This window comes from Neolamprologus multifasciatus, chromosome 11 (assembly GCF_963576455.1).
Source record: "Neolamprologus multifasciatus chromosome 11, fNeoMul1.2, whole genome shotgun sequence".
Classification (NCBI taxonomy): Eukaryota; Metazoa; Chordata; class Actinopteri; order Cichliformes; family Cichlidae; genus Neolamprologus; species Neolamprologus multifasciatus.
In genome coordinates, this window is record NC_140449.1 from 11,625,729 (window position 1) to 11,652,322 (window position 26,594).

At 38.3% G+C, this 26,594-nt stretch overlaps 1 protein-coding gene across 3 annotated transcripts in view; it reads right to left on the reverse strand.

The window, feature by feature from the left end:
* csmd1a (CUB and Sushi multiple domains 1a) overlaps positions 1-26,594 on the reverse strand; it is an 80,724-nt gene that overhangs the window by 47,189 nt on the left and 6,941 nt on the right. For all 3 annotated transcript variants that reach the window (XM_085176344.1, XM_085176343.1, XM_085176342.1), the window contains exon 2: positions 18,233-18,455. In XM_085176344.1, the coding sequence (XP_085032470.1) occupies positions 18,233-18,455 (223 nt within the window). The remainder of the gene's footprint in view (positions 1-18,232; positions 18,456-26,594) is intronic.

A 26,594-nucleotide genomic window follows, 5' to 3' on the forward strand; every position in this document is an offset into this window, starting at 1 on the left:
GCCTATCGTTCATTCATTCATAATGGGGCCGGCATAAGGCATAAATATGAGCGAGTTTTAAAAAATTAAAAATATATATCATTGCACAGTGTACATACGTACATAGGGATGGGCACCGGTATCGGTTCTGTCATAAACGGTAGTAACCAGACCGAAAAGCAGTGCACATTTCGGTGCTTTATTTCGGTGCTTTTTTTCCCCTGAGATGTCATACACTTTAGATTCTAGCCAATCATTTTACGTTTCCGAGGATGGTAGGCGGGTCCAGGTACGTACGTTCTTTTAGAGCAGAGCTACAGATTAAAAATGCCCAAGGCGAAGCGGTCAAAAGTCTGGCTGTACTTCACAGCAAAAGATGCAAACTCAGCAGCCTGCAACAAGTGCTTTCAGGTGATACTGTGCAAAGGAGGTAACACCTCAAATCCGATGAAACACCTGGTGACGCATAGCGTTTTTTTTAAAAGCCGAGAAATGCGCCGTATTTGATAGCTTGCTGCGAGACCTCACACCGTGCACATCTACTGCGGGTGGGTTGCCTGTTATCGGACCCAGAGTTTGCAACATTCCCCAAAAACCCGAAGAGTAGAGTCCTGGCCCCTAGCCCTGCCAGTGTAGCAGAAATGATGACGGATGATGATGGCAGCAGCAGCCATTCTTCTCTGCGTGAGTAGCTTAATGTTGTTCGTGTGTAATTTACGTTGAGTAGGCTAACCACGTTATTACATTAATGCATGTAAGGTGAACTAACAAACATCATCATAGCTACATGCGGCTGTCTTCTTGTTTGATGGCAGATACTCCCTTCTCCCTGGCCAAAAAGGCTAAAATGACCAAAGAAAAAGTGAAATACAGCTGAACATGAGAGGTTTTTGGACAAAGTTTGTGTTCTCCATTCTTTAAGCACCGGTTTGAGCACCATTTAAGCACCGGCACGGTTTCAAAAGTACCGGTTTGGCACCGGTATCGGATAAAACCTAAACGATACCCATCCCTATACGTACATTAATTAACGTAAATGTAAGTTTTAGTTTTAAAGTTTAGAATTAAATTCTATAATGTTATGTACACGTACGTATGTATGCATGCATACGTATGCTTTCTTCAGCCTCCACCAAGAACTTAGTCTTCAGTCAGCATCGCCTCACTCAAAAGGCGATGGAAAAAGGTGCTTCGACTTACGAAAATTTTGACTTACGAAAGACCCTCTGGAACGAATTAATTTCGTAAGTCGGGGTTCCACTGTACAGGGCCAGTATTGCAGATACGAATATAGATACTGATACTTTTAACTTACAAAGGCAGCTTATGTAGGGAAGAGACATGTGTCATGACAAATAGGATGAATTATCATCAATTTGCAAATTCTAAATACATTTTAATGAACACAAAATTATTGTGATTTACTTCAACTTTCCACAATAATTAAAACAACAAAAAGAAATTTCTCAGATTTTCAAGTATGTTGAAAGTGGGGTGTTTTTTTTGAAGATTTAAATCCAATTTAAATGTGGTTGTCTCCATAGGACTTTCAATCAGCTTATTTTACAAAAAGGGTCAGACATTTCTCAGAGTGCAAAAGTAATCAGTCAAAGAAAGTGAGATGTCAATCACCTTTTAAGGGAATAAAAGTGTAAAAACCTTTAAAAGCATGTTTCTCCTTATCCATACACAAGCCTGACAACCTTAAAGAGTACATGAAACACTAAACATATATAGGCTAATTTACATCACTGACATATATGTAACACTGGAGGCTCTCCTCCACACAGTCCTCATTTATAAAGGGCTTTACAAACTGGAACAATATGGCTAACAGGTGGATTTTCCTGTTTGAGTGAAAGGGTGGAAGAATGAGGGTAGATCTGAAAGAACCAGAGACGTCCATGTATCAGTAATGACTTGTCAATCACCAGTTATTTTCATCTTAAAGCATATTAAAGTTAATTTTACTCTATACATTTTTCAAGGGGAACAGAAAAGAAGACTTAAAACTAGTGTTTGAGCACAAATGCTCATGAAATTGCTAAATAAGCGAATAAGGGAGCACCTTCTCATAGAGTTCTTTTAACTGTGATTTTTTTTTTCAATCAAGAAGAGCCCCTATTGGAAAAAAACTCCAGCTTTGAGGGATGCCAAATTTACAGTCTATTTGCACCAGAATATCTACTCAAGACTTCAGTTACTACAGGTGTCATTTCATTGGCTGAATCTGGCCAGCATGAAGAAACCGAACTGGTGGGCTTGGGAAATTAGAGGAAATGTATTCTAATACTTCTCGTGACACAGCATGTAGGCGCAGATTGGCGCTGACTCATCAAAGTCTGCTGGATCAGTCGAGGCCACACCCAAGTTGGCAGCTCTCTTGCCACCTGAAGGCAGCACAGAGATCGTTACAACAGTGATTTATATGGCACACTGCAGTGCTGTCTATTCACACCAGCACGTGGTTGTGATGTATGAGTGGCAACAAACCCCTGGAAGCAAGATAAATTAGTCCTCAGTCAGAGTACATTAATATGTTCTGACGATCAAGGGGGTTCCCACATGCCCCTCTCTGTCCTACGTTCCCAGATGGCTCCCCAGCCTGTCAGCAATGTATCTGAGTTGATTACTGAGGAAGGTTCCCCAGTGGGGTTCCTCTGAGAATGAAGTCCCTGTCCCTCCAGGCAAAAGCAGTATCCCTCTCCTGTCCTGTTCTGGATGAAGATCAAAGATGCTGAACTGTATGGGAATCACCAAAGGAATCACTACTAATGCAGCTGCCATCAATCCTTGCAGTCTCTAAAACTGTTAACAATCACTTGCTTCCATTTATTTATTTATTTTTTGAAAACAAGTTAATGCTTTCTCCAAACCGTCCTCTCAGGAGTGAGATGTACATTTATTGTCCCAGAATCCAAATGGAGAACAAAAAAGTTTTCATATTGCTGAGGTGACAGCTTGCTCGAATTCTAGTTCACTGTGAGAATCACAGAGAGTGAAAATGAGCAGGAATGTGTTCTATGTCCTAATTTATATGATAAATACAGGTCAAAGATTAACCTATTATCCAAGGATGGTAACATTTTTAAGACTCTCTAAGTGGACAAAGTAAATATCCTCTGTATCAGTGACAGGACAAAACGGTAGAACCCAAAAATGGTTCATATGCATACGTATATGTGTATGGTGGGGATGTCTTTACCACTTGGGTGATGAATGGATTAACAAGGGGAAATAAGTTTCCTACCTCTACAGTACCAGACAAGTATCAAACAAAATGCAAAAAAGTACATCTGCTATTTGCTGCAGCTTGTTGCTTTGGCAACAAGGGTATCAGTTAAATGGTTGGAATATTATTAACAAATTAACACCAAGGGGCCTGCTGTCTCAGAAATAAGGAATAAGACTTAGATATCAGACAGAAGAGTGCAAGCTACAGTATACTTCTATCTGAGATTGTACAAAGAAGGCATGTTTAATACCCGATTATGGATTAATCTCACCATGGGTGGTAGTCTAGAATCACTGAGGAAAGTAAAAGTCAAAGTGATGAAAAAATAGAATAAGAATAAAAGGCAAACTAATGCCTGGCATAAGTTTGTAAAGTCGACTGTAACTGTTAATCTTAAAACACTTTTTAACATGCAAAAGCACGTCTCACTGTATTTCACATCAGTGATATGCCTGAGTGGAAAGGAGGGTTATATAAGAAATACTGACAAATAAATTCCAAACTTTGAGTTAAAATGATCATAAGCTGTAGATAATGCAGCTTGCAACTTTTAGCTTATCAGTAAAAATAAGTGTATTGATGCAGGATAGAAACGGATTACAGCACCTTTCACTAAAGCCGGTTTAAAAACAAAAACCATAATCATAGCAGCACAGTATTCAGTAAGCATACAGTATGTTCCCATCTAAGAAACTTTTATGAATTGTTTAAACAGCTTTTTTTTCACAAAAAAGTAAAAAAAAAAATCTGTTCAGCTCAGTGAACAGAAATTTCAAAACACTTCAGAATGCACACAAAACCATTTGTCCAACAAGAGTGTCACTTGGATATAGAGCAATAGCTTTCTGAAAAACTAATGGATGACAGCAATGCCAAGGTATAAAGAATGACTTACCGCTTTGTATCGACACAGTGCCAGTGCAGTGTAAGTCAGTGCATGTTCTGCCTCAGTGCTTCTTGCAAATCAGGCAACAATTCAATAGGTTTGAGAAATGAAACACTAGGTAGTATTATGCACTGGAATTGCAGTTGTAAAAAAAAAAAAAAAAAAGTAAAACCATCTACAAATCATCTGTGAATTTCTTTCTGTAGTCCCTCTTATAGCTACTGACATCAGCAATTCCAACTTCAGGACCGACAGTTTTATGTTGCCATCCCAAGTTTTCCTTTTGGGGTGGGAATCCACATTACTGGTTCTAGATAAGCCACTTGCGCCAATTCTGCACTGGTGGGAAAGATATATATTGTGACAAAGGACCAGAGAGCTAACTGAGTAGCTGCAGCTGCAGCCCTGCTTACACCTGAAGCAAGGGCTGCCTACTTCAGCCCTAAAGGTAGGTGTCAAAAATTCCCACCATTTGATTAGTGTGGCACTATAGCACTTGCACCGTGAGGAGAGGGCATGTGAGACAGGATTTATGTACTTCTATTTGTCTAACTCAGTGTCTGTCTACCTCCATTTGGTTCTCCTTCAATTTTGCAGAAGCTCTTATACAATCACTCTCTCTCACTTGTTTCTGGTTGTCTGTTTCTGGTTGTTTATTTACTCTTAATTTTCTTCTACCCATCTTACTGGTTCACCATTTGTGTTGTTTTTTTTGTGTGTGTCTTTGGTTGTATCTGCCTCTCTCTCTCTTTGTTGCTACACTGCTCTTGACCTCTTTTAGTGAAAGAAGAAAGAACAAAAAGCGATGGAGTGGAGTGGAAAATGCGCCTTAAGTGTTGTGGCTGATATTATCAAGTAAGCAAAGATTAAAGTGAACTGCCTGCCTTCAGTTTACTGTTGGAAACAAAGGGCTGGGTGATGGGGTTGGGGGCCTCAACAGAAAAACAAAAAAAGCAGTTGGTAATGTCAAATCATCCAGTCAATTAATTTCTACATTTTTCTGGCTTGAGGTGAAAAAAATGAATATGGCAAAAGTAACTAATTGGATTGAAAAGTGAAAATGAAACATGAGCAAACTGAAGGATGTTTAGAATGCTCATATATTCTCCCCTGTGTAATTGTCTACACATCTTTAACTTGATAGAGTATCATATTGTAATTTTCTACAGTCATCCACTTACCGTCCATTTTATTAGGTAAATCTGCTCAACTGCTCATTAATTCAAATATCTAATCAGCCAATCACATGGCGGCAACTCTACGCATTTAGACATGCAGTCATGGTCAAGATGACCTGCTGAAATTCAAACTGAGCACAGTGAGGGAATAATGGTGATTTAAGAGAGCTTGAGTGTGGTATGGTTGTTGGTGGTTTCTGTACAGATAATCGTCTGAAAAAATGAGAAAATATACAGTTAGCAGCAGCTCTCTGGGTGAAAGTGTCATGTTGATGCCAGCGGTCATATAAGAATGCTTTGAACCTCTAAAAATTTAATTAAAAAAGAAAAATGCTATGAGTATATGGATGTTTCCTATCAAGCAATTTAAATACTACTGAACTGTTTACCGGCTACAATAATGCTAACTGTGGAACCGGACTCACCAAATCCTTATTTTTAGCCTCCTAGGATCTGGCTTCCACATATGTGGACACCACGTTTTGGGTTGTCTAGACCAAAATACTAAATTTTGCTCTACAAGGGCCTGATATCCACTTACAAGGATATTATACTGCAACTGTTCTATCGAAATTTAAAGCAAATGTCCTCATATGTGGATCTAATTTTTCTCAGAAAATAAATCAGGTAAAAAAAATCAAATCAAATCTGGTAATTCTTTATTTTTACGATTGTAGAGGAATTTCTTTCACTAAGGTATTAATCACATTATTTCATTGTTTTAACATGTCTGACACTCATACTTAAGACAAATGGTAGGGGGTGTAGTCAGGATGTTGGGGAAACAGGAACTCCAGAGGACCAGTCTTTTGTCTCTTGAGGACTCTGGGAAGTAGCAAGGGAGTGTGAACCTTAAGGTGTGAAACAGCTGTGTACTGCCTTTTGTTCCTGGAGAAGGTATTTAACTGAGAGGTTGACTTTGGCTCAGAGAGACTCTGCTGACCGTCGGTCCCGCGGTCATGGGGGCTCCACAAGCTTGTCTGTTCTTTGTGTGCATGAATTAAAAGAATGTTAGCTACCGCTCACTGCTCGTCTGCAGGCTTTATTTAAGTGGAAAACTTCCACAACACATTCATTGGCTCCCAATCAGCCTAAATAGCAAAGAGAAATTTAAAATCCATGCCATGAAAGAATTCGGGTCTTAGGTGGTTAAAGCTAAACAAGAGGACTTTTGGAGAGGTCCTAAGTAAAGGATTAAGGAACTGCAGGTGTACCCCCAATATCAATTTTGTTGATTTTTCTTTGTTTGTTCTAACACTCCAAGTGGATTTTGACATGCCTTTTCCTATACAGCCTTCACCAAAAATGTCTGACTGAGGTGGTTGTCCTCTATTCTAAATAAGAACATTATAGGATTTATAAGAATGATCATGAACTGGTAGTGGTTATCTATTTGAACAAGGCTTGGTTACTTTGGCTAGATGGCCAAATGGGGGAAGAATCCTGGCACTTTCAAACTCCATTTCACAGTTATTAAAAGTACCATGTTACTGGGATTACTCATAGACATGATGATTTTATACGCTTGCCCTGATGCCTCACCACAATCCCTCACAGGAGTCCACAGAGACTTCCTTGGAATTCATGGCTTATGTTTGCTCCGAGATGCAGTATAAATTCAGAACCCATATATACAGACACACACACACCCACACACATGAGTGCCACTATCAAATTCATTCAATTAATAACAGGTGGCATCAAAGTTCCCGACACATCCAAATGACAAAACAAACACAATGCACATCGCCACAAAGTGCCACAACAAAACCATTACACAGCCATTAATCCTGCTTTTATTTAATGAAAACCTCATTTTGGATACAAGAGCCATAATTAATCACCAGGTTTAAGAAAATTACTGAACATGCTAGCAAATGGCAAATGAAAAAGTTAATTAAAACAGAAATTACGTACAAAAAAGGGATTTCTTAAATGCCACACACATGCCACCACTGTCAAAGGAGTGGTGGCATGAGAAGCTTCCTCAGTTCAGAACTGAAGAAGCTTCTCGGATGAGAGGTGAAACGTCTTCAAGCAACTTAAAGAAGTCCAGACGCTTTTCTTTGCAAGCTCCTTTGACTACGATGACCTGGATGACTGAGGACCTTCACAGACACATGCCACCACTCTTTCAAATAGCGTCAGTGAACAAAAATGAATAGATACACCTGTAGTTCTCAAACTGCCATGACACAATATAATAAAACTAATAAACTATAAAACCACCCTCAGACTGTGTATCAGGTATTTAGGGAAAAAAATGTTACATTCATGTCCATGAATACAAATCAATAGATTAAATTTCCAGTGTTTTGCAAACTGTCATAACAGCACGGTCAAAGGCCATGTGGGTTCACTGAATGATTTGATGAGTATGAAAATGATGTGAATCATGTGCTATAGCCTTTACGGTCACCAGTTGTCAACGCAATTTAACACATTCAAGCCTGACATGTTACAGCTCTCCACTAACATTGTGAGAACACCACAAGCAGGATTATCTGGAGGGTGTTTTATTTCTCTTGTGACTTGTAGAATCAATGGCAGGTCATACTGAAGCTGTTCTGGTGGCACATGGTGGGACAACGTGTTTGTAAAACACTTACTGTATCAAAAAGTGAAACAAAAACTATGCATAGAGAGGACCACTCAGTCAACTCAGTCAGCTGGTGGTTTACATCTATGTCTGTCCAGAATTATATGACATATGGACCAAAGATATAGAAGTACGGCAATTTATTAAAGCATATTAAGTGTTCATGTCATGTTCAGACTATATATATATATATATATATATATATATATATATATATATATATATATAAAACCACTTTGTTCATGTCATGTTCAGACTATATACATATATATATATATATATATATAAAACCACTGTGAGTTCAGAAAAAAATTCACCTTTTAGTAAGCTGAGCAGGTCAAGATGTGAGAGAGACAGGCACAAAGTCCATTTCTGTGTGTGTGCCTATACATTAAATGTAACAGGTAGCATTCCCACTTGTGCTGTGTTAAAAATGAAAAGGGTGTACATTCATACAGGAATCTGACCCATTCAGATGTCATCAGTTTACAGTTCCGCACAGAAGTGCGTGCTGAAAGGGGCTTATTTGTGCAAGCAACAGTAGAATAAAAATCACTGTAACTCTCCTCTCTTCTGCTACTCTCAGCATATAATATCAGTACAATAATGAGTGCTTCACCAAGCCATTCTCAGGCATGAGGGATTGAACATAATGTAAGTACAGCACAGACTCAGAGGAATGAGGGGGGAAAAAAACTTCACAGAGCAAAGAGAATACATAGATCAATGGGGAGACACACTCATCAGGTCCATCACGGGGATGTCAATTCTTTTTCATGTTAAAAATTCATTGTCGCTTTTGTCTTGTTCCGTACAGAATTTAATTAATTAATAGCATTAATAAATTAAAGAGCTCTTTAATCTTAATCAAGGTTTCTATTTGTGAATACCCTCAAAGAGGAAAAGAAAAGCCAAGGACAAGGTTGCCTATTATTACATGCACCTTCTTAGTTATTCCAGATGAAATGACGCCTGAGTCAACAGCACATCAACAAGAGGAAAGAAAAGAAAAGCTTTAAATAACATAAGTTCTGACGTTGTCATATGGAAATACGCACTTTTCAGAACAAGTTGCTGGGAAAGTATTTGCTGAATCTTTTCTTGACAAACTTCAACAAAGAAAAACATACACAAGTTACAAAAACTTGTTCTGTTCTCCTTCCCAATGACTTTTGTTTGGGGAGAATTAATTGTGTAAGAGCATGAGTTCTACTAGCATACTCTTGGGGCCCTAGAGGCACAGACTCGTGGAATTATCATTTTCTGGCACCACACAACATAGCCTCACAATGAGAGAAAAATCCACCACTTGGTAACAACAAAAGTGTGAAGAAAGCACAAAGAGCAGCATTTCTATTCAGAGGTTGGGGTGGTATAAGCAAAAACCCATCAAAATCTGAGCCATTCACTTTTGTCTCACAGCAACCTTTCCCTCATTCTCTCTAAATGGCAGGATTAGCTCCAAGTGAAATATAAGCAAAATATCATGTTTGACGTGTGGCTTAGCAAAATGTTAACCCTTTATTATTAGTAATGTTTCTTAAAAATGAATGACATGACACATCACTTACATAACCTTTCAAAAATAGTAAATATGACTCAAATGCAAAAGAATGAATCAAAATCAGAAATGCCAAAATATAATTACCGTTATTATCCATGAATATACAAAAAAAGCAAGAAAAAAATAGCAAAGCACATTAAAATTGTTTTTATTAAGATGCCAAATTACAGTCATTTACTTAAAGTCACTTACTTTTCAGAAAAATGTGTTTTTTTGTTTTTCTGACTGTGGAATATTTAGTAGCAAGGAAATTTTACAACTGGACTTGTTGCACAGAAGTTATCCTAACACAGTACCACAAATTTTTCTTTCTTTCTTTCTTTTTTATTTCTATTCTGGGAATTTAGCAATTTATAGAAAAAAATAGCAGTGGTATAATGTCCACTGTTTATCATCCTAACTAAAAATGTCTATTAATGTTAGAGATGGTCAGAACTACTAATATTTGCTGATAGTTCCGACTTTAAGGTTATCATTTTTTATTAGCCATAGCCACTAGCCGCTCCTTAAACGATAACGCAAGGCTAATGTGGCTATTAGCTAATTGCTAGTAGTTAAACGGCTAATGTTAAAATGTGCACCCTTCAGTTTAAGATTTGTGATAACTGCTTAATGTTTTTAGGGTTTTACTGACCTCTTGAAAATCCTCACAAAGTGTCAGCTACTCTCCATGTGCTCAGCAGCTAATGAGGGGAGGGGCTGTGTGCCTGCCCATCTGCAGCCAGCTGTGTGAAGTGTGTCAATGAGAGGAGGGGAAGACAGTGTTGCTGTCGCTAATAGTGTTGCAAATGGATTTCTAATCCAACACCAAATTATGTTAACTTTGATGCATTAAGGGCTTTGGGCTTTGCATCAGTAGTTAGCACTATATATAGATCAATATATAGTTCATATCTAACTAATACTGATGTGTTAAACAGTACTACAATGCAATCTAAAAACTTTATTATATCTGTTGCATCAAAGTCAGGATGGCCTTCCTTTGGTAGCAAATGCATACCAAGGGAATGCATTTTATTGGTTGTTATCAGGCCTATGCTGATAACCTATAAAATTCAACTAACTGATCTGACCTACGTCAAAATGTTGTCATGAGTCTTTTCAACCAACCGTTTGCTGGTCTGTTAGCCACCAGAGCATGGTAATAAAATGAATGAGGCAGACATTTGAGTACACAACCAGTAGAAGATTTTGACATCATTCAAGTGACAAAAGACAAAAACATTCGTTAAGTCAAAACTGGTTCAAAGCATCATTCTTCTGTTTTCTTTACCTGCTCTATGAAGCAGGATTCAAGGATCTAAAGCATCTTTGCTGTGAGATTAGGCTTTCTTTAAAGCCATAATATAGTGGATTAGATTGATGCTGGTCACAAATGTGCAATTGACCTTCACGGTCTGCAGACAGAAGAGGACAGGTATATTCTTGGCAAAATAACAACATGCCTACAACCTCTGTGAGCTCTAAAACTGTTACTGATAACTCCAATTATTTCTATTTCCCCTTTCACTTATTCATGCTCCTATTAATGTGTGCTTGTGATTTAACTGATGAGGTGGATTTGTATTTAGATTCACTAAGCAGATACTTTTTATCTTAGTGTTGTGCCAGTGAAACCATTAAAAATTTTAGTACTGGTTAGTATCTCAGTATATTGAGTGTTTTTTTTTAAAGTAAAACTCCTGGGTACAAGAATTTGTGTATATATTGTGCAGCTCCCTGGCGATTCCTTGGTTGAAAATACTGAATATTTATTGCTCTACAGACTGACTGTGAAATATTGTTAGTTAATATATAATGCTAATGACATTTCATCATTGAATCATCAAAATATTGATTCAGCAAAGCTCCCCTTTCATCCCCTTTCATGTTATCATCACTGCATAACATTACAGCTTCTATCCATTGCAGATGCTTAATCTGACATCTCTGTAAACAAACACCCCAGAGTACAGTTGGCAGTATTATGGAGACTCACAAAGAATTAAGAAAATAATGCTATATAATATACCAACTAACATTTTTTTTGTGGTAGAATCTTCAAAGTACTAAATACTGCTGAGGAAATAACGTCAGCTCACAAGGCATTGCACACACTATCAATCCCTGACCACAAGGACACCGACTCAGCAGTGAAAAGCTGGGAAAACAAATTAAACAAAAGCTATTGAGCAGAGTGCTATTAACACAAATTCAACACTCCTCTATTTTGCTCTACTTTTCAGAAAATTATTGCCACTGCAGAGATCTGTTTTTAGCTTTTGGTATTTGGATAGATTAGTTGTAAAAGTGATACAAGCTGAAATCTGAATTCCAACTCAAATATTATCTCTTTTTATAAAGTTATTTCATTTGGTTATACAAGCCAATTATCCCCAGGTATTATAAGTGAGAAAATATATACATATACTGCTCAAAATAAATTAAAGGAACACTTTTTAATCGAAGTACAGCAACAAGTCTGTTTAACTTCTAGGAAATTGGTCGTTTAATTAGCAGATGGAGTTGTAAATCAGTTTTAGCTGCAATGTATAGATAGGCGCAATAATGAAACAACACCCAAAGAACAAATGGTTTTACAGGTGGAGGCCACTAACAATTTGCTAAGGTGAGAGTCAGTACTACTAACACGAGGCGATCTGTGGACCGTACAGAGGTTGCATAAGTAGACCGACTCCTGCATGATGGCACATCAATATGTGTCATTGCCAGAAGGTTTGTGTCTCCCAGCACAGTCTGAAAAGCATGGAGGAGATTCCAGGAGGCAGGCAGTTACTTTAAGAGAGCTGGACAGGGAAGAATAGAAACTCCTTAACCCATCAACAGGACCAGTATTGACTCCTTTGTGCAAGGATGAACACTGCCAGAACTCCGAAATGATGTCCAGAAGGCCACTAGTATCACTGTCTCTGTCAGGCTAAGCAACCTGACTGCCATCAGGTATTGGGATGAAACCCTCGGATGAAGAATGGATGAAAAAATTGATACCACTGACTTGGCCCCACAAAACTCATTAGAACAATATTATGGTTTTGCCCATCCAATCCTGCCAGATTCCACCTCAAACCGTGCAGGAGCTCAATGGTGCGTGGTGCAGATCTGGAAGGATATTCCCAGGACACCATCCATCGTCTCATTAGGAACATGTCCCAATGTTGGCAGTATTCATACAAGTACATGGGGGCTATAAAACTACTGAGTATGATTTTGAGTTGGTGCAATGAACTTTGGGCAAAATGGACTAACCTAGCTGCCACATATTTTTTTACTTTCATTTTTGTGGTGTCTTCAAAGTCAGCACTCTGTAGGTTGATAATTTTTTATTTCTATCAAATGATGTGTCCTTTGACTCTTAATACATTACCCAGTGCATATCAATATAGATATCCAGAATAATCTTTTTAACACATTGAGATATGATGTGTGATAGTTTTATATTTAAAAGCTAAACAGCTCTATCTAAACAGCCAGCAATCTGTAAGAGACTGACCTTAAACCTTTAGATATAAAAATGACAAACATAATGTTAACCAGAGGGAAGAAAGACCATTTTTGCTCCTCGCATGTCCCTCTAACTGACAAACTGAATTATAGCAGAATTTGGAATGACTATGACTTAAAGACCAGACGAGACCTAAAGACAAAGTTATGCCCATTTCACATTTTGCCTTTCAAAAACATGAAATGGACATGCAGAAGTTGCAGTAAGCAGCAGTAACAGCAGAGGGAGAAATTTTGTTTTATTTATTTTATCTAATGCCAACATGAAAATAATCACAAGAAAGGTTTTAATGTATATACATGTTACCCACTTAGCTTAATCGTTTCTGGTGATTACAAACCCTGGAATGTACTTCATACATTTTTTGCTCACCATCGACGTCTTCACTTTAAGTGTGTGTGTATGGAGCGGGGTGGAGGGGCCAACACAGAAGGCAGCACCAAAGTCAGTGGAGCAGACAGGTGAAGTTTAAACACAGTTATTCAAGTTGACTACAACTGTGGTAATGTACTGTAAATGCAGTAAAGCTGCTGAGAGCAGGGAAGTCTTTGCCAGAACCAAAGCATGTCCTGCTGATAATGTTGCAGCTGCTCCCCCTGAACGGCAAAGGAAGACAGACTAGGACCTAATAGTCCTCCTGGCTCAATGAGACCAATAACGGAGCTTAGAAGGAAAGTAAATTAATATGTTTGACTCCAAATAGTTTTAACTCTCAGTCCAAAAACCCCCAAAACCAAACAAAAAACAACCAAAATTAAAAAGCAGACACATGAGAATTTGCTATCATTGGCAGATTTATGGGGAAGATGGTTAAGTGTGTCTACAATTTATCATGTTGTAAATTGCACCATCCCTGGAGGGAGAAAAGTAGGGTTGGAGTTTAAACAAAGGACTTGTATGTGTCATTCATCACAGTGCACATATCCTTAACTATATCTTAAAAAGGCACCCCTGAAAGTCCAGCAAGTATAACAGAAAGTTTACTTCCATTTGGTCTTCTGTTTCAGATGTTTCTCCTTCACTTTTTCCATAATTCATTCATATTCAGATTTCTGGATTAATTTCCATTCCAGAGTTTTTTCTTGTTTAAACATGTGCAAATACATTTACATACATAAATACATCCTTACATTTGAACAAGTTAAAAGTCATATAGCAGCTAAACATTAGTTAAGTCCATTATATATAATTTCTGCACTCTGCCAACCTTTCTTTGCCTAACAAGCTCCACATTACGCAGCTGTGCCCCATCTGAACTGCTCTGGTCAGTGTTGGTTGGCAGGCCTGCCTTACCAGCTACAGCTCATGGTTAGGAAACTGCAGCTTCCCAGACACATGTCCCCAGTTGCTCAACCCCAGCCCAAATCGAGGTAGAAGACCATAACCCAGTTTGTTATTATAACCAGTAAGCAGACTAACTTCACTTCAGATGTCTCAAGAGTTCAAGTACCCAGCTGCTAATTCTGATCCTAGTAATATTATAATTAAGTGCATCCTTATTCTGTTGCATATAGACCTTTATAAATAACATAACTCATTACTGGTCATTGGACTTTTTTTGTGGGTCTCTCTGTCTACAGTAACTTTAAAGTGTACTTTATTGGGATCAGGTGACTGACTTGGTCATTGAAGAAGATCTCATTTCTTTGCATTGAGAAATTCTTGTGCTTTTGCAGTATGTTTTGGGTCATTATCACTTTGCTCTATGAATCACTGTCTGATCAGTTTTTCAGCAGAATACCGAGCAGAGTATAAACCTGTACACTTTATAATTCATCCTACTACTTATATCAACTGTTGGGTCATCAGCAAACAATAGTAACTGGCAACACCTGCCCATCTCATAACAACGCCTCTACCATGTTAGATAATGTTTTATGCTTTGGAAGTTCTTTATTTCCTTCTCCATATTTTTTCCCCATCATTCTAGCACACGTTAATCTCCCCTTTTTTTCTTCAGAGAACTGTGCAGGTTTCTTAAGATGTTTTTTTTAGTTGTCTTCTATGGTCTTTTGAGCCTAATTATGCCTTCTCTCACTTGCAGTGACATCTCTTTGGGTTTCATATTTAAAATTACAGTGAAAAGCTATTAAAAAAAAACCAACTTCCTGTCAGTCACTTGTTCAAATAATTTTGAGCCACTTGAAACAGGTGGACCATGTATGAAAGTGCAATTATTAAACAGTTACTGGAAAAAAGAAAAAATGATTGAAAAGCCATCTTTAATTAACAGTGCACTTCAATTACATCTTGATTGTTTGATTTAAATCCAATGTGACAGTGTACAGAGGGAAAACTACAAAAAATCATTTCTTTGTCCAACAAATTAAGGAACTGTATTAAAGAACTGTATTATCATTCAACACATGAAATAACAATGATCCACTCCAGGGAATGCTATTTTCAATTTCAGTGAACTCCTTTCATGATGTGATAATATCATGTTATCATTTACATAACCGTTCAGAATAACTGTAATTAAAAACTGGCAAATGTTATTTGAATTAGGGCTCAGGTTTCAGGTAAAGCATGACAGTTGAACAGAGTTTGTTGCAATGATTGTTGAATTAGGAGACAATGAGATTATTTTTCTAAATTAAAATCTTTTATATTTTACCATTTATGGAACATGTCTGAGTCATTTCTAGATTAAAACTAACACTATATTTATTTCAGCTTTAAGCCACAATGGTTTGATAGTGGGTCAGTCCAGTAACAGTCTGGCTTGCTGAATGTTGACAAGCATTAATTGCTGTTTTGGGAAAACTACACGCCCACATGAAATTTAACACAAGTAAAGCAATTTTTCTGTCTGCATGACTGATTATAAAAGGGATGGACTTATGACCATGACAAAATTTAAAACTGATCCCATTCTTTAAAAAAAAAAAACATCAACACAGACAAAAAATATTGTCTTTTTGAAAATATAGCAACATTGTCACAGCTGAAATCATGTCGCTACAATAATAAAACTGAATAGATAAATCTTTTTCAGTTAAATAAGAAGCAAGAAAGCAAAATTTAAAACAATAGTTTTGTTTCCCCTTGATGTTTTCAAAAACATATGATTACAAAAGAAACAAGGCAAGAAATTATTTTTGTCCTGGCTATATTTGAACTAATGCCAGGACAGCAACCACATTAGCTAGCGGGCATAGTTTATTTCATTAAAAAACAAAACAAAAAAACAACAACCACAAAATGCAAGCAGCTGATTGTTGGCATTTCAGCCCACACCTGTCTGTCCTTTTATAAGTTTTATATTCCCCATTGAACAGCTGTTTCTAATAAGGATAATAACTATATAGTTATTTATAGTCAGCCTCATTCATCAGACCTGCAGAAGCAACCTGCAGTGAAGTTGGCTAAACTCACTTTGAACTCATGAGCTAATCTAGTAGTTACTGAGGTTTGCTGTAAGTTGATAGGACTGGGATTAAAATAAAAAATTCTGACATTGAAAACCTTTTAATATTTGAATTCTGTTGTGGGTTTTTTGCTTTTGTTTTTTAAATGTTACTAAGGTTAAAACAAGCGTGAGTCAGTGTGTTGGCGGAATAGCAGAAGATTTTTGGTTTGGTTCAGTTGGCAGTATTTCTGCAACATGACTGATAATTGCTCGTACTGGTTCTTTCTGATTGTTGATTCTTTCTGGTTGTTCGTGACAAGACTTACGTGAGACTGTGAGACCAGGATGCAATGGTGAATCGAGCAACATTGTGACAAACCTTTCAGTGTATAAGCCTGATGGTATTATGCAATTGGATCTTTTAAGTATCTAAAGTGATTCATCTGCTAAAGTATCAGCAGTGATTCAGCACTAGAATTATTCTCCTTCATTGTCACTCTTTGCTATAAATCCTACATTCTATTATCAGTGACCTCAGTCCACTTCCGCTGAAGTTGAACCACATAAATGGGCCAGGAGAAATCATTTGGCACTGCCTCTTGGAGTGTTTCACTGTGAAATACTGGACCCCACTTTTGCCTCTGATGGAGCATGCTTGTGAATAGAAGTGGGTAATCAAAATGTCTCTTTTAAAAAAAAGGAAAGAAAGAAAAGAAAAGGTTCTGACAGGTTTAAAAACTGATGATCTGTGTATCCACACTTCTCTATCAGCTCAGCATAGAGATAATCTTCTCATAATATACATAACGCTTATCTGTGAAGACTGCGTTTATTTTTGAGCAATTTAGTTTTGACAAGGAAAATGTGAGACCTAAATGGCTTTTTCCTTTGAAAGTGAAACACAAAATGATTCTTTAAAGGAGGATTTATGTGGGAAAGTAGAAAATAGAACATCCCAAGAATGCTAGAGTGCAGATTTTTTTATGAGTCACATATATAACGTGTCCTTTAAATAATGAAATATTTATATATTTACAGATATTTTCTCGTAAAGCACATCAATGATGATTGGCTTAAAACCTTCACAGTTAAACCAATTTGCACAGTTTGATGGCTTCACTGAGCACTGAGTTGGTGATTAGTGTGTTCAATAAAAAGCATTAGCAATATTTTAATAATCACAATCCTTGAGGAAGGCATGTACCACAAAAATGGCCAAGAATGGTGTTATCTGAGAAAACGTGTCAATTTAACCCTGAGCAGTTAGTACGTCTGTTTCTGTACATGGATGCCCATTTTGGAAAAATTCTGTGAATTTACTGTCCAAATAATACTTTCAGAGGGAAATACTAAAAGGAGGGCCGCCTGAAAATGCAAAGCAACAGGGACTTTGTAAGAATCTAGGAAGCTCACTGAGTAAAAAGTTGTTTGCCTGTTCAGTGACCAGAGAAAGCAACAGGAAGAAATCTTTGTGTTTGATGTTCATGTTTTTCTGATGTTTGTCTCCACCTCTGTCTCCTCTGGTAAAGCAGTCGAATAAAAAAGATAGGTAGTGAGCTAACCCATGCGTCCCAACACAGGATTTCGTGGACTTTGTCTTTTTATGTATACTTTAACTGAAGAGCACCTGTCAGATCAGCCATCAGAGTCGTGCAGCACTTCCCTTCTCCTCAGTAAAAAAATCTTCAGTTTTCAGAAGGCGGTTACATTTCCACTCAAAACGATGTCAGAAAAGACTGGACACACAACACCCCTTGCACACCACATCAGACTTGCCTGACATCTCCCTGAAGAAAATAAGTAGCCTTTGTCATGTGCAGCCTACAGATAAACTTTCTGTCAGAACTGAGCACTGAAGGCTTCTCTCCCTTGCATCTTTCCAGCCCAGTCTGCCAGCTTTCAAACACAGCCTTCAAGGTGCACTGCCGCTTCCTTACCTCGTTCTGAAGTTAGCCGGGTGTGGATGCCCGTCATACAAAGATAAAAAGTCATATTCCTCCTCCACAGCGAAAGATTGAAAAACTATATGAATCCTGTTCCCCTCCTCAGCAACAATCACCCAGGTACAGTTCGCTCCATTTGGATATCCATATGGAAAGCCGGGACTTTCTATTGTCCCATTCCTGCCTTTTAAAGTGCCTCCACAAGAATGGATAAAACCTGGAAGGAAAGAGAACAAACACAACATCATTATCCAATGCATATAATGGGTTTGTGTGAGACTCTCAGCTGAAGAATAATAAAGTAAAATGCTCTGCAGCACAGAAACAAAAAGAGTACTTCATTTTGATAAACTTCGTCTGCTGCAAGCATCCAAGCAGCAATAAATAAAAGAGATATTTTAAACAGGCCTGCACAGAGACAATTCCAAATAGCATTTGTTCATAACAACTGAATGCACCCTATGATGTTCATGTGCAATATTTCTTTAACTGAGATCAAATTGTTTGGAAAATCCCTATTGTTCTCAGCTGGCAGAAGCTACGAGAGAAATCTGGCAACCAGCTGACTAAGAGCCAAGTTTTGTGTTTCCATTTATGATTTCTGTTTTCTTTCAGATCAAATAATGACAATAAAATGCAGAAAGCTGCAGCTGCAGTAATATAAAAAATGTATAATTGAGGATGCTTTTAAAAAGATTGTGATCTTTTTTATAGGGTCTAAAAGTGCCAGAGATAGGCAACAAGTAAAGTCTTCTGATTTGGTGCTACAAGCTTTTAACAGCAGATTAGTCATCCGTCTTGCACCAGCTTACTGAGAACTGATACCCTAGACACATTATGTTAAACCTCATACCATCACTGTCAAGCTACAGTAATCTGGTTGCTTTGCTAACCTTTGTAGTGTTGATGCAAAGGAACGTAAGTGCCACTACTAAGCAACCTTGTTTTCACAATATCACACCTATTCCCTCCACACTTCCACATCCAGAGTACTTCCGTAGTTACACAAAATTGCTCCCATGCACACTGTGTCACAATGCAAAGAGCGTCCCCTTTTCATTTCAGGCTATCTTGCATGTTGTCTAATGAAATGCAAACGTAATTAAGATGCATGGTTTACCCCCCACAATTTACCCCTTGTGTAATTAGCTTTTCACACTTGGTAAGTAAAGGATGTTTTGCATAGTGTGTTGCACGCACACACACACACACACACACACACACACACACACACATACACACACACACACACACACACACACACTGCAGTATGGGAAAAAGGCAAACACACAGATCACTTGGCAGTTGTGCCACTGAAATGGCCTCTAACTAGACAGATAATAATCTGGTTGCTTTATAAACTGAAGTGACAAAACACTTAAAATGTTAAACTGTGAAGCAAAGTGAAAAAATTAATTTCCTTCTTGTCAGACTGTTACATTTCATTTTTTTACTTTTAAGAAAAGCATGGAAGTTGTGTATAGCTACCAAAACAAGGTCTATTATGAAATATATGATAATGCACTGAAATACTGCATTTTTCAGCAGTTTTTACTCAACGGGGTCATGACCCAGCAAAGCACAGGGGTTCTGGCCTAGAATCCCAGAACCGTACATCTTCATGCAAATACTGTGCAGATAACTTAACCCCACTCCACCCCACTGTCCACCCTGACCCATGTTCATTTTTATGTAATCTCTTGTGATTTTCTCATAGAAACAGTTACAAACGTAGTGTGTCAGTAGAGTTCTATATGTAATGCATAAAATAAAGTGTCTGGTGATGAGCTGCTGTTCTAAATGCAGAGGAGACAAATTCTTGCCAAGATTTGTTGCATATCTAAGTTGCAATTATTTCCGCCAGCACAGAGCAAACTGGGTAATCATGGCAAATTTGGACTATTGATGCGCCGCCTACACGGTCAACATGATCCAACCTGTGACATGGTGCTTTATGTGCATTCAAGCACTCTTGGGAATATCATAAATTGCCAGAACAGCTCTCATCAATGAGCCACCAAAGTTATGAGCATGGGTGGAAAAATGTGGATTTTTGATGGCAAATCAGGACCAGAAATCTGCCAGCATGACATACACGTCTGGCCAATAAGTAATGTGATATTTGTAGGTGCTGTGCTGTTCCAATTTTATGTCTTCCTAAGACAACATTGACATTGACTAAGACAAAAATTTGAGAAGCAATGTTTGCAGCTGTACTACTGTTGTTTTACATTACAAAGATTTGGTTTGTACAGGGAGAAAATGCTTATTAAAGTACTATCCGAATCCTGATGTCTGGCTCTGTTTCCTTTCCAAGTGATCTCTGCTGTTTTTATGAAAATATTTTTGAATACATTTTGCCAAAATTCAATTTTACCAAGTCATTACCACAGAAAGTCATGCCAAATAAAATTAACATAATGTTCTGTGACATTCCATTTAGTCTACAAGCTTAGTCTTACACAGAATTATTGACAGGAAAAAGACATGGGTTGTTTGTTTAAAAGGCTATTCAACAAATTTTATACATAAAGTTTGGGTAATTTGCCTATGCTGTATTCAAAGAGGTCCTGCCATGAGTGGAATATGCACTGTTTAAAATATATAAATATATTTTTACTGATATAGACTGGGTAATGTGTTATATCATTTGATGGAAATAAAAATGATCAGCCTACAGAAGGTTGAATTCAAAGTGATGTGGCTTGCTAGTCCATTTTTGCCAAAATTTAATTATAGCAACTCAAAATGTTACTCAGTAGTTTGTATGGCCCCCATGTACACAATGCATGCCTGACAATGTCAGGGACCAGAGCATCACTGCACTTTGAGGTACAATCTTGCAGCATTGGTTGGCTTGAAATATAATGTCCCAGAGATGTCCTATTGGATTTCAGTCAGGCTACCAGTCAATGCTATCAGTTCCTTCATTCTTGAGAAACTGCTGCATACTCTCACCACATTGCTATTCACCAGGAGGAACCCAGAACCCACCGCACCAACATAGGGTCTTAGAATAGGCCCAAACATTCCATCCCAGTACCCAAAGGCAGTCAAGCTGCCTAGCCAGTAGAAGTCCCTGCATGGACCACCATCACCGATCATGCTGAACGATGTGACAGACATCATAATGTTCTCTGCCTTTTCTCCAGACACTTTCATTTCTGTCATCTGCTCAGGGTGCTCATGTGAAAAGCACAGGGCACAGCGGTGGACCTGCCAATTCTGGTATTCTATGGCAAATGCCAGGTGGGCTCCACATTGCCAGGCAGTGACCACAGGGCTCATTAGAAGATATTAGGGCCTCAAACCACCCTCATGAAGTCTGTTTCTGGTTGTTTACGGCTGAAAAATAAAACTTTAATGGCTGACACAAACAGGCACAAAATAACAAAGTCAAAAACAGTTAAGAAAGCAGGAATCCAAATAAATCCATGAATCAATAAACAGGATCCATGCAGTTAAACAGAAAAATTACTCAGTGAGGACAAAAGGAAGTGCAGCATTACTAATGAGAAACAGCAGGTAGAGGAACACATGGTAGCTCAATTAACAACGAGGAGGCGAAAACAGTCAAGGAATCAGGGCACAACAGACAGGAAGTACACAGGACAAAAAAAGAAACAGCCCCTCAAATTAAAACAGGAAATAGCCAATCGTAACAAGAATACTAATGCTAAACAAGACAAAAATGAAAAAGAACCAAGGCATAAGAGAAAGGCAGGCATTACAAAAACATTGGAGACATGACTCAAACCCAAAGAAAACTAAAACTAAAACTTGTGACTAGAATAGATCTAATAACATAGTGAGAATGGTTGGTGGGATTAAAGTATTTCTGAAGTGGCTGTGGCTCAGGAGATAGATCAGGTTGTCTACTAATCGGATGGTTGGTGATTCGATCTCTGGATATTCCAGTCTGCATGACAAAGTATCCTTGGGCGAAGATACTGAACCCGGAGTTGCTGCTGATGCGTTCATCGGAGTGTGACTGTTAGACAGAAAGCACTTAAGCATAGAAAAACGAGCTTGTGAGAATGGGAGAATGAGGCTTGTAGTATAGATGGCCTTACTGTTGTTAGGTTATGCTGCTTTGTCCACTCTGCTGGTGTTATAGTGTGAAATTCCCAACTGTTGGACAAATAAATCTTATCTCATCTCTAATTGTTCAAGCAAATAGAACACCACTATATAAGTAGCAGCCCCTTTACTGTTTTAAAATAGGCTATTAAGTTGCATTATGGGAAATGTGGTAGGTTTCAGTGTTTTGTAACTTGACCTATGCTGTGGACGAAAGTCAGGAGATCTTGTTCTCTGGTGCTTTGATGTTTCACTTTGTGTTCCTAAATCACTGGGGTACCTCTTTAAATGTTATAACAAAAAGAATACTGCTGACATTTGATTTGATTTGGGCCGAGTGAGACTGTAAGACAGTCGAGTAAAAATATATAGAGATAGATAGAGACAGAAGCTTACATCAGTGCTACAGAACTACGACTGCTTAAAAGTAAACTAAACTTGAACTATGGAAAGGCAGCACACAGTTTTGTACCTGTGTGTTAACAGTGTGTTGGACAGAAGAATAACATAAAAGTGAAGCAGCCTGTACGTTTTGTGCTGGTCTTTGATAAACTAACCTGTAAATGGTAAAAGTCTACTATTATTGCCTCTGTATTGTACCCGCCACCCAAAAGAGCTCTATTTGTCCTTGAATTATTTCTATGTTTGTCAAGCATTAGATGATTAATGTCGCAAACTATTCAGAGTAAAGCTGTTTGTGTGAACTGCTTAGAAGTGTTTGTGTGGCTGATTGTTGTGATGTCCTGGGGATGACAGAACAGATGCTCACTGCCAAGATATCTCCCCCCCCCCCTTCTTTCTACCTTTATCTCCCACTTTCTACTCCTCAGCTTTATGTATTCCTTTCATCTGTCATTATCCTTGCTTCAACTCTCAAAACTGTCTCACGCCATTTGTTATTTTTTTTCTCCACCATTGTGTTAAAATTTTTCTCCTACTTATGTGTGTCTTATTTGCCTTTTTTAATTCACTTTCCCCTCTGCCAAGAATTGTTCTTTATCTCCTTCCTTCTCAGCAACTCCCATATCTATTGGCTCCCTTGTTTTCCCCCCCTTTCCCCCCCCCCAAATGAATTAGAATCCCCCTTTTCAATGCTGTGAATCATACAAGCTTGTAATATGTTAAGCGCTGTCAGCTCCATAAAAGCTGCATCTATAAAAAGAACACTGTAAGCATTCATCTTGTTACTTCAAAGGAAAATGCAACGACAACATGCGCTTCCTTGTGCAGGAGAGAGGACATGCACTAAATTAATTTATCACTTAGACCAACAGTATCTCATCCTTGAATTTTGCTGTGACCGCTCAGCTGCCTGCTCTAACCTCCATCATCATTTCAATTGTGAAAGGCAATCCCCAGAGTTTTCACTGACCCCATGTTAGTGCCACGCTGCAAAAATGTTCAGAAATTGTGATGAGAAACCAAATTAGCAACATGCTGTGATTGCACAGTAGGGAAAATATGGTTCCGAAAAATATGAATCAGTATCATAATGCATGAGTCTGGCAGAAACAGTGGCCTCAGCAGGCGGCCAGGCAGCCTGACAGACATCTCAAGAATGGCCCCAGCTGTTCCTCAAATGCTTACATTTACCCCTAGCCTTTTGGACGTGCACACAAGTACGGTCCATTTTTTCACACCACACTTTTGAAACTGATAACAGATTGTTATACTTGCTGTGCAAGACAAAGACAGACAAATGGCAGCTGTCTGCAGCTCTGATGAGATTTCCGAAGGTATCTGTCAATCTAAATTAAGGGTGCAATGAGTATGTGCTGTTGTTTCTGTTTATGTGCGTGTGGGTGCGTGCACGTGTTTGAGTATGCATATGTATATTTGTTGTTGGCCTTGTTGTGCTTCTCACTAAAGGAAAAGGGTGAGAGAGAACTATTGAATGTAATCTCTTTTTGTGTAGTGAGCACAGAGATTTGGGGCAGAATGAACCAGTTAATGAACCACGGGAAGAAAAATAAGATTGATTTTGTAAACAAAATATATTATGCATCATCGAGAATATCCTATTATTTTCAAGGGCTAAACAAATTTGTTGCATGCTAAGTGGGTTATTTAAGATTTACTTTAGGCATGGAGGAAAATGAGAGACAGCACTTTTGGCTTTTCAGTACATGGACTGGTGTATGAAATGATTGGTGCACCATGAACGAGTAAACAGCCAATATGTTGTCCTCCGCCATTAATGCAGATCTGTATTGGGCCATAAAGAGCAGTGATTATGTGCAGCAGGAGAGGGGAGGAGCAGTCATTTTACTGCCATCCGCATTATTATGAGTGACAAACAGGCCACTGGGTAATGGATGGTTGCTGATGGGTATGAGAGATTGCCCATCCCAACTGACTATTTTTGAACAGACTGTCATTAAATAGGCACAGAAAATAAACAAGCATAGTTTAACCTGCACCGTAGTCGCTTCAGGATCCAGCAGGGCAGATTTAACTGCTACACAGAGTCTCTTCTCTCCCCATGCAGTGAAACTGTTGCATTCTGATGAAAGAGCGCGGCCTTTAGTTTGGCAAATTTATTGTGTTCCATTTGCTATATTGCCCTTGAAGTCTATTAACTTTATCTGCTGTCTATTGTTTCGTATTTCTATTTTACTGACTGTGTATTATTTGTCCGTTTTATGTGGCAGGCTGCACATGACAATAAAATTTATCTAATCTAACAAAAAGCTTCAGCAATCAGTGTAGTATTAAAATAAATCCTTTTGTGTTCTAATTAGTGGCTTTCAGTGTAGGCTTCCCCACAATAAAAGAAATGTTGTTCGTCCCCTCCACGAGCACCACAGGTGTGTGAGCGTTTTCGTTAATGGAATAAAATGTCACATTATTCTCAAAGTGGTATCAGTTACTGAGAAACAATGTATAATGCTTTGCAGATTTGCTCTTCATCAATTGCATGTCGCTCTAAAAGGTGTCGAGGGAAAAAAATAAAAAGAAGAACAAGGGCACACACTGCAGCGCAACATTTGGATAAAGGTCTCTACTAGGCATTGTTAAAGGACAAAAGTGTCAACGGAAAGTATGCTACACAAACAAAGTCAGACAATGTCAGAGTGCATCACTGCATTTCAAATGTATGGCAGATGCCTTGAAACAAAGCGACTTACATTTGTCCCCCCACATATGCGAAACTACAGATGGACGAGGGGAACTGGTTTCTTCTTTTCTTGTCAAAAGCAACTTAGAAATGTTTGCAACTGTTGCAAGACATTGTAAAACAATTGCAGTGCATAAACATGCACAACTGTGTTCTAAACATAAAGATACTTAAGACAGCTGTGCACCTTGTGCTTTTCCCCCCACATGTATTTGATGTAATTTCTCTGCTTGCTTGATACTCCATTTCCTCATGAATGATTGTAGTGAATGCTTAGTCAAGGACAGCTCTTGGTCTGGATGGCATTTCATCATTGTTCACGATGATGGCCTAATACAATGGATGGGGAAGGCCATAGCACCTCCCCTAGCCATCAAATTTAGCACAAAAAAAACCTGCATTGATTTGCACCCGACCTTAACGGTGAATCAGCCATTATAAAGATATCCATCAGGCCTGTTACACAGCACTGACTGTAAAGAAGGAGGTCTTTCCAAGCAAAGCAAAGCAAAGGTCAACAAATATCCTCATAGACTTCATTTGCTGCAAAGTCCCTGTATTGCTGTTGCTTCCGTAACCTTTACAAACCACAGAATCATCAGGACCTTGTGTAACACGGTGCTGATGATTCAGAGTGCTGATTTTAAATCTTGCACTGTCAAGCTAATTGAGGCTGGGATTTTCATGTGGAGCGTTTTGAATATTGTGATCCAAACAGAAGGGACTCTTTCACAAAATGCTAAAAACGAAAGCCAAATATAGCTGCAGACACCAGGATCAAAGCTGCACTTGATTTATTGGGGATCAGCAATGACCTTAAACCTTAGTATGTTTACTGAGTGTTCCAGTGGGGAGATTGCTTTGTGCGACACACCAAATAATAGGTTGGGACAGTTACATCACAAGTGCAAAATCTGCACATCTATGGATATTTTAAGTGGAAATTTTAGTACTAAATTTTCTGCTGGTTTTGTGGGTATTTTTAAAACTTGTTGGTGTTTGATCGAGTGGTCGTAGTCATTCAGTGGTTGCTGTACAACTGTTATAGCGTATTTCTTCAATGATCATAGCTTTTGAAAAGAACAGAGATATATGTGAGAATATATATGTGTGTGTGTGTGTGTGTGTGTGTGTGTGTGTGTGTGAGCGAAGAAAGAG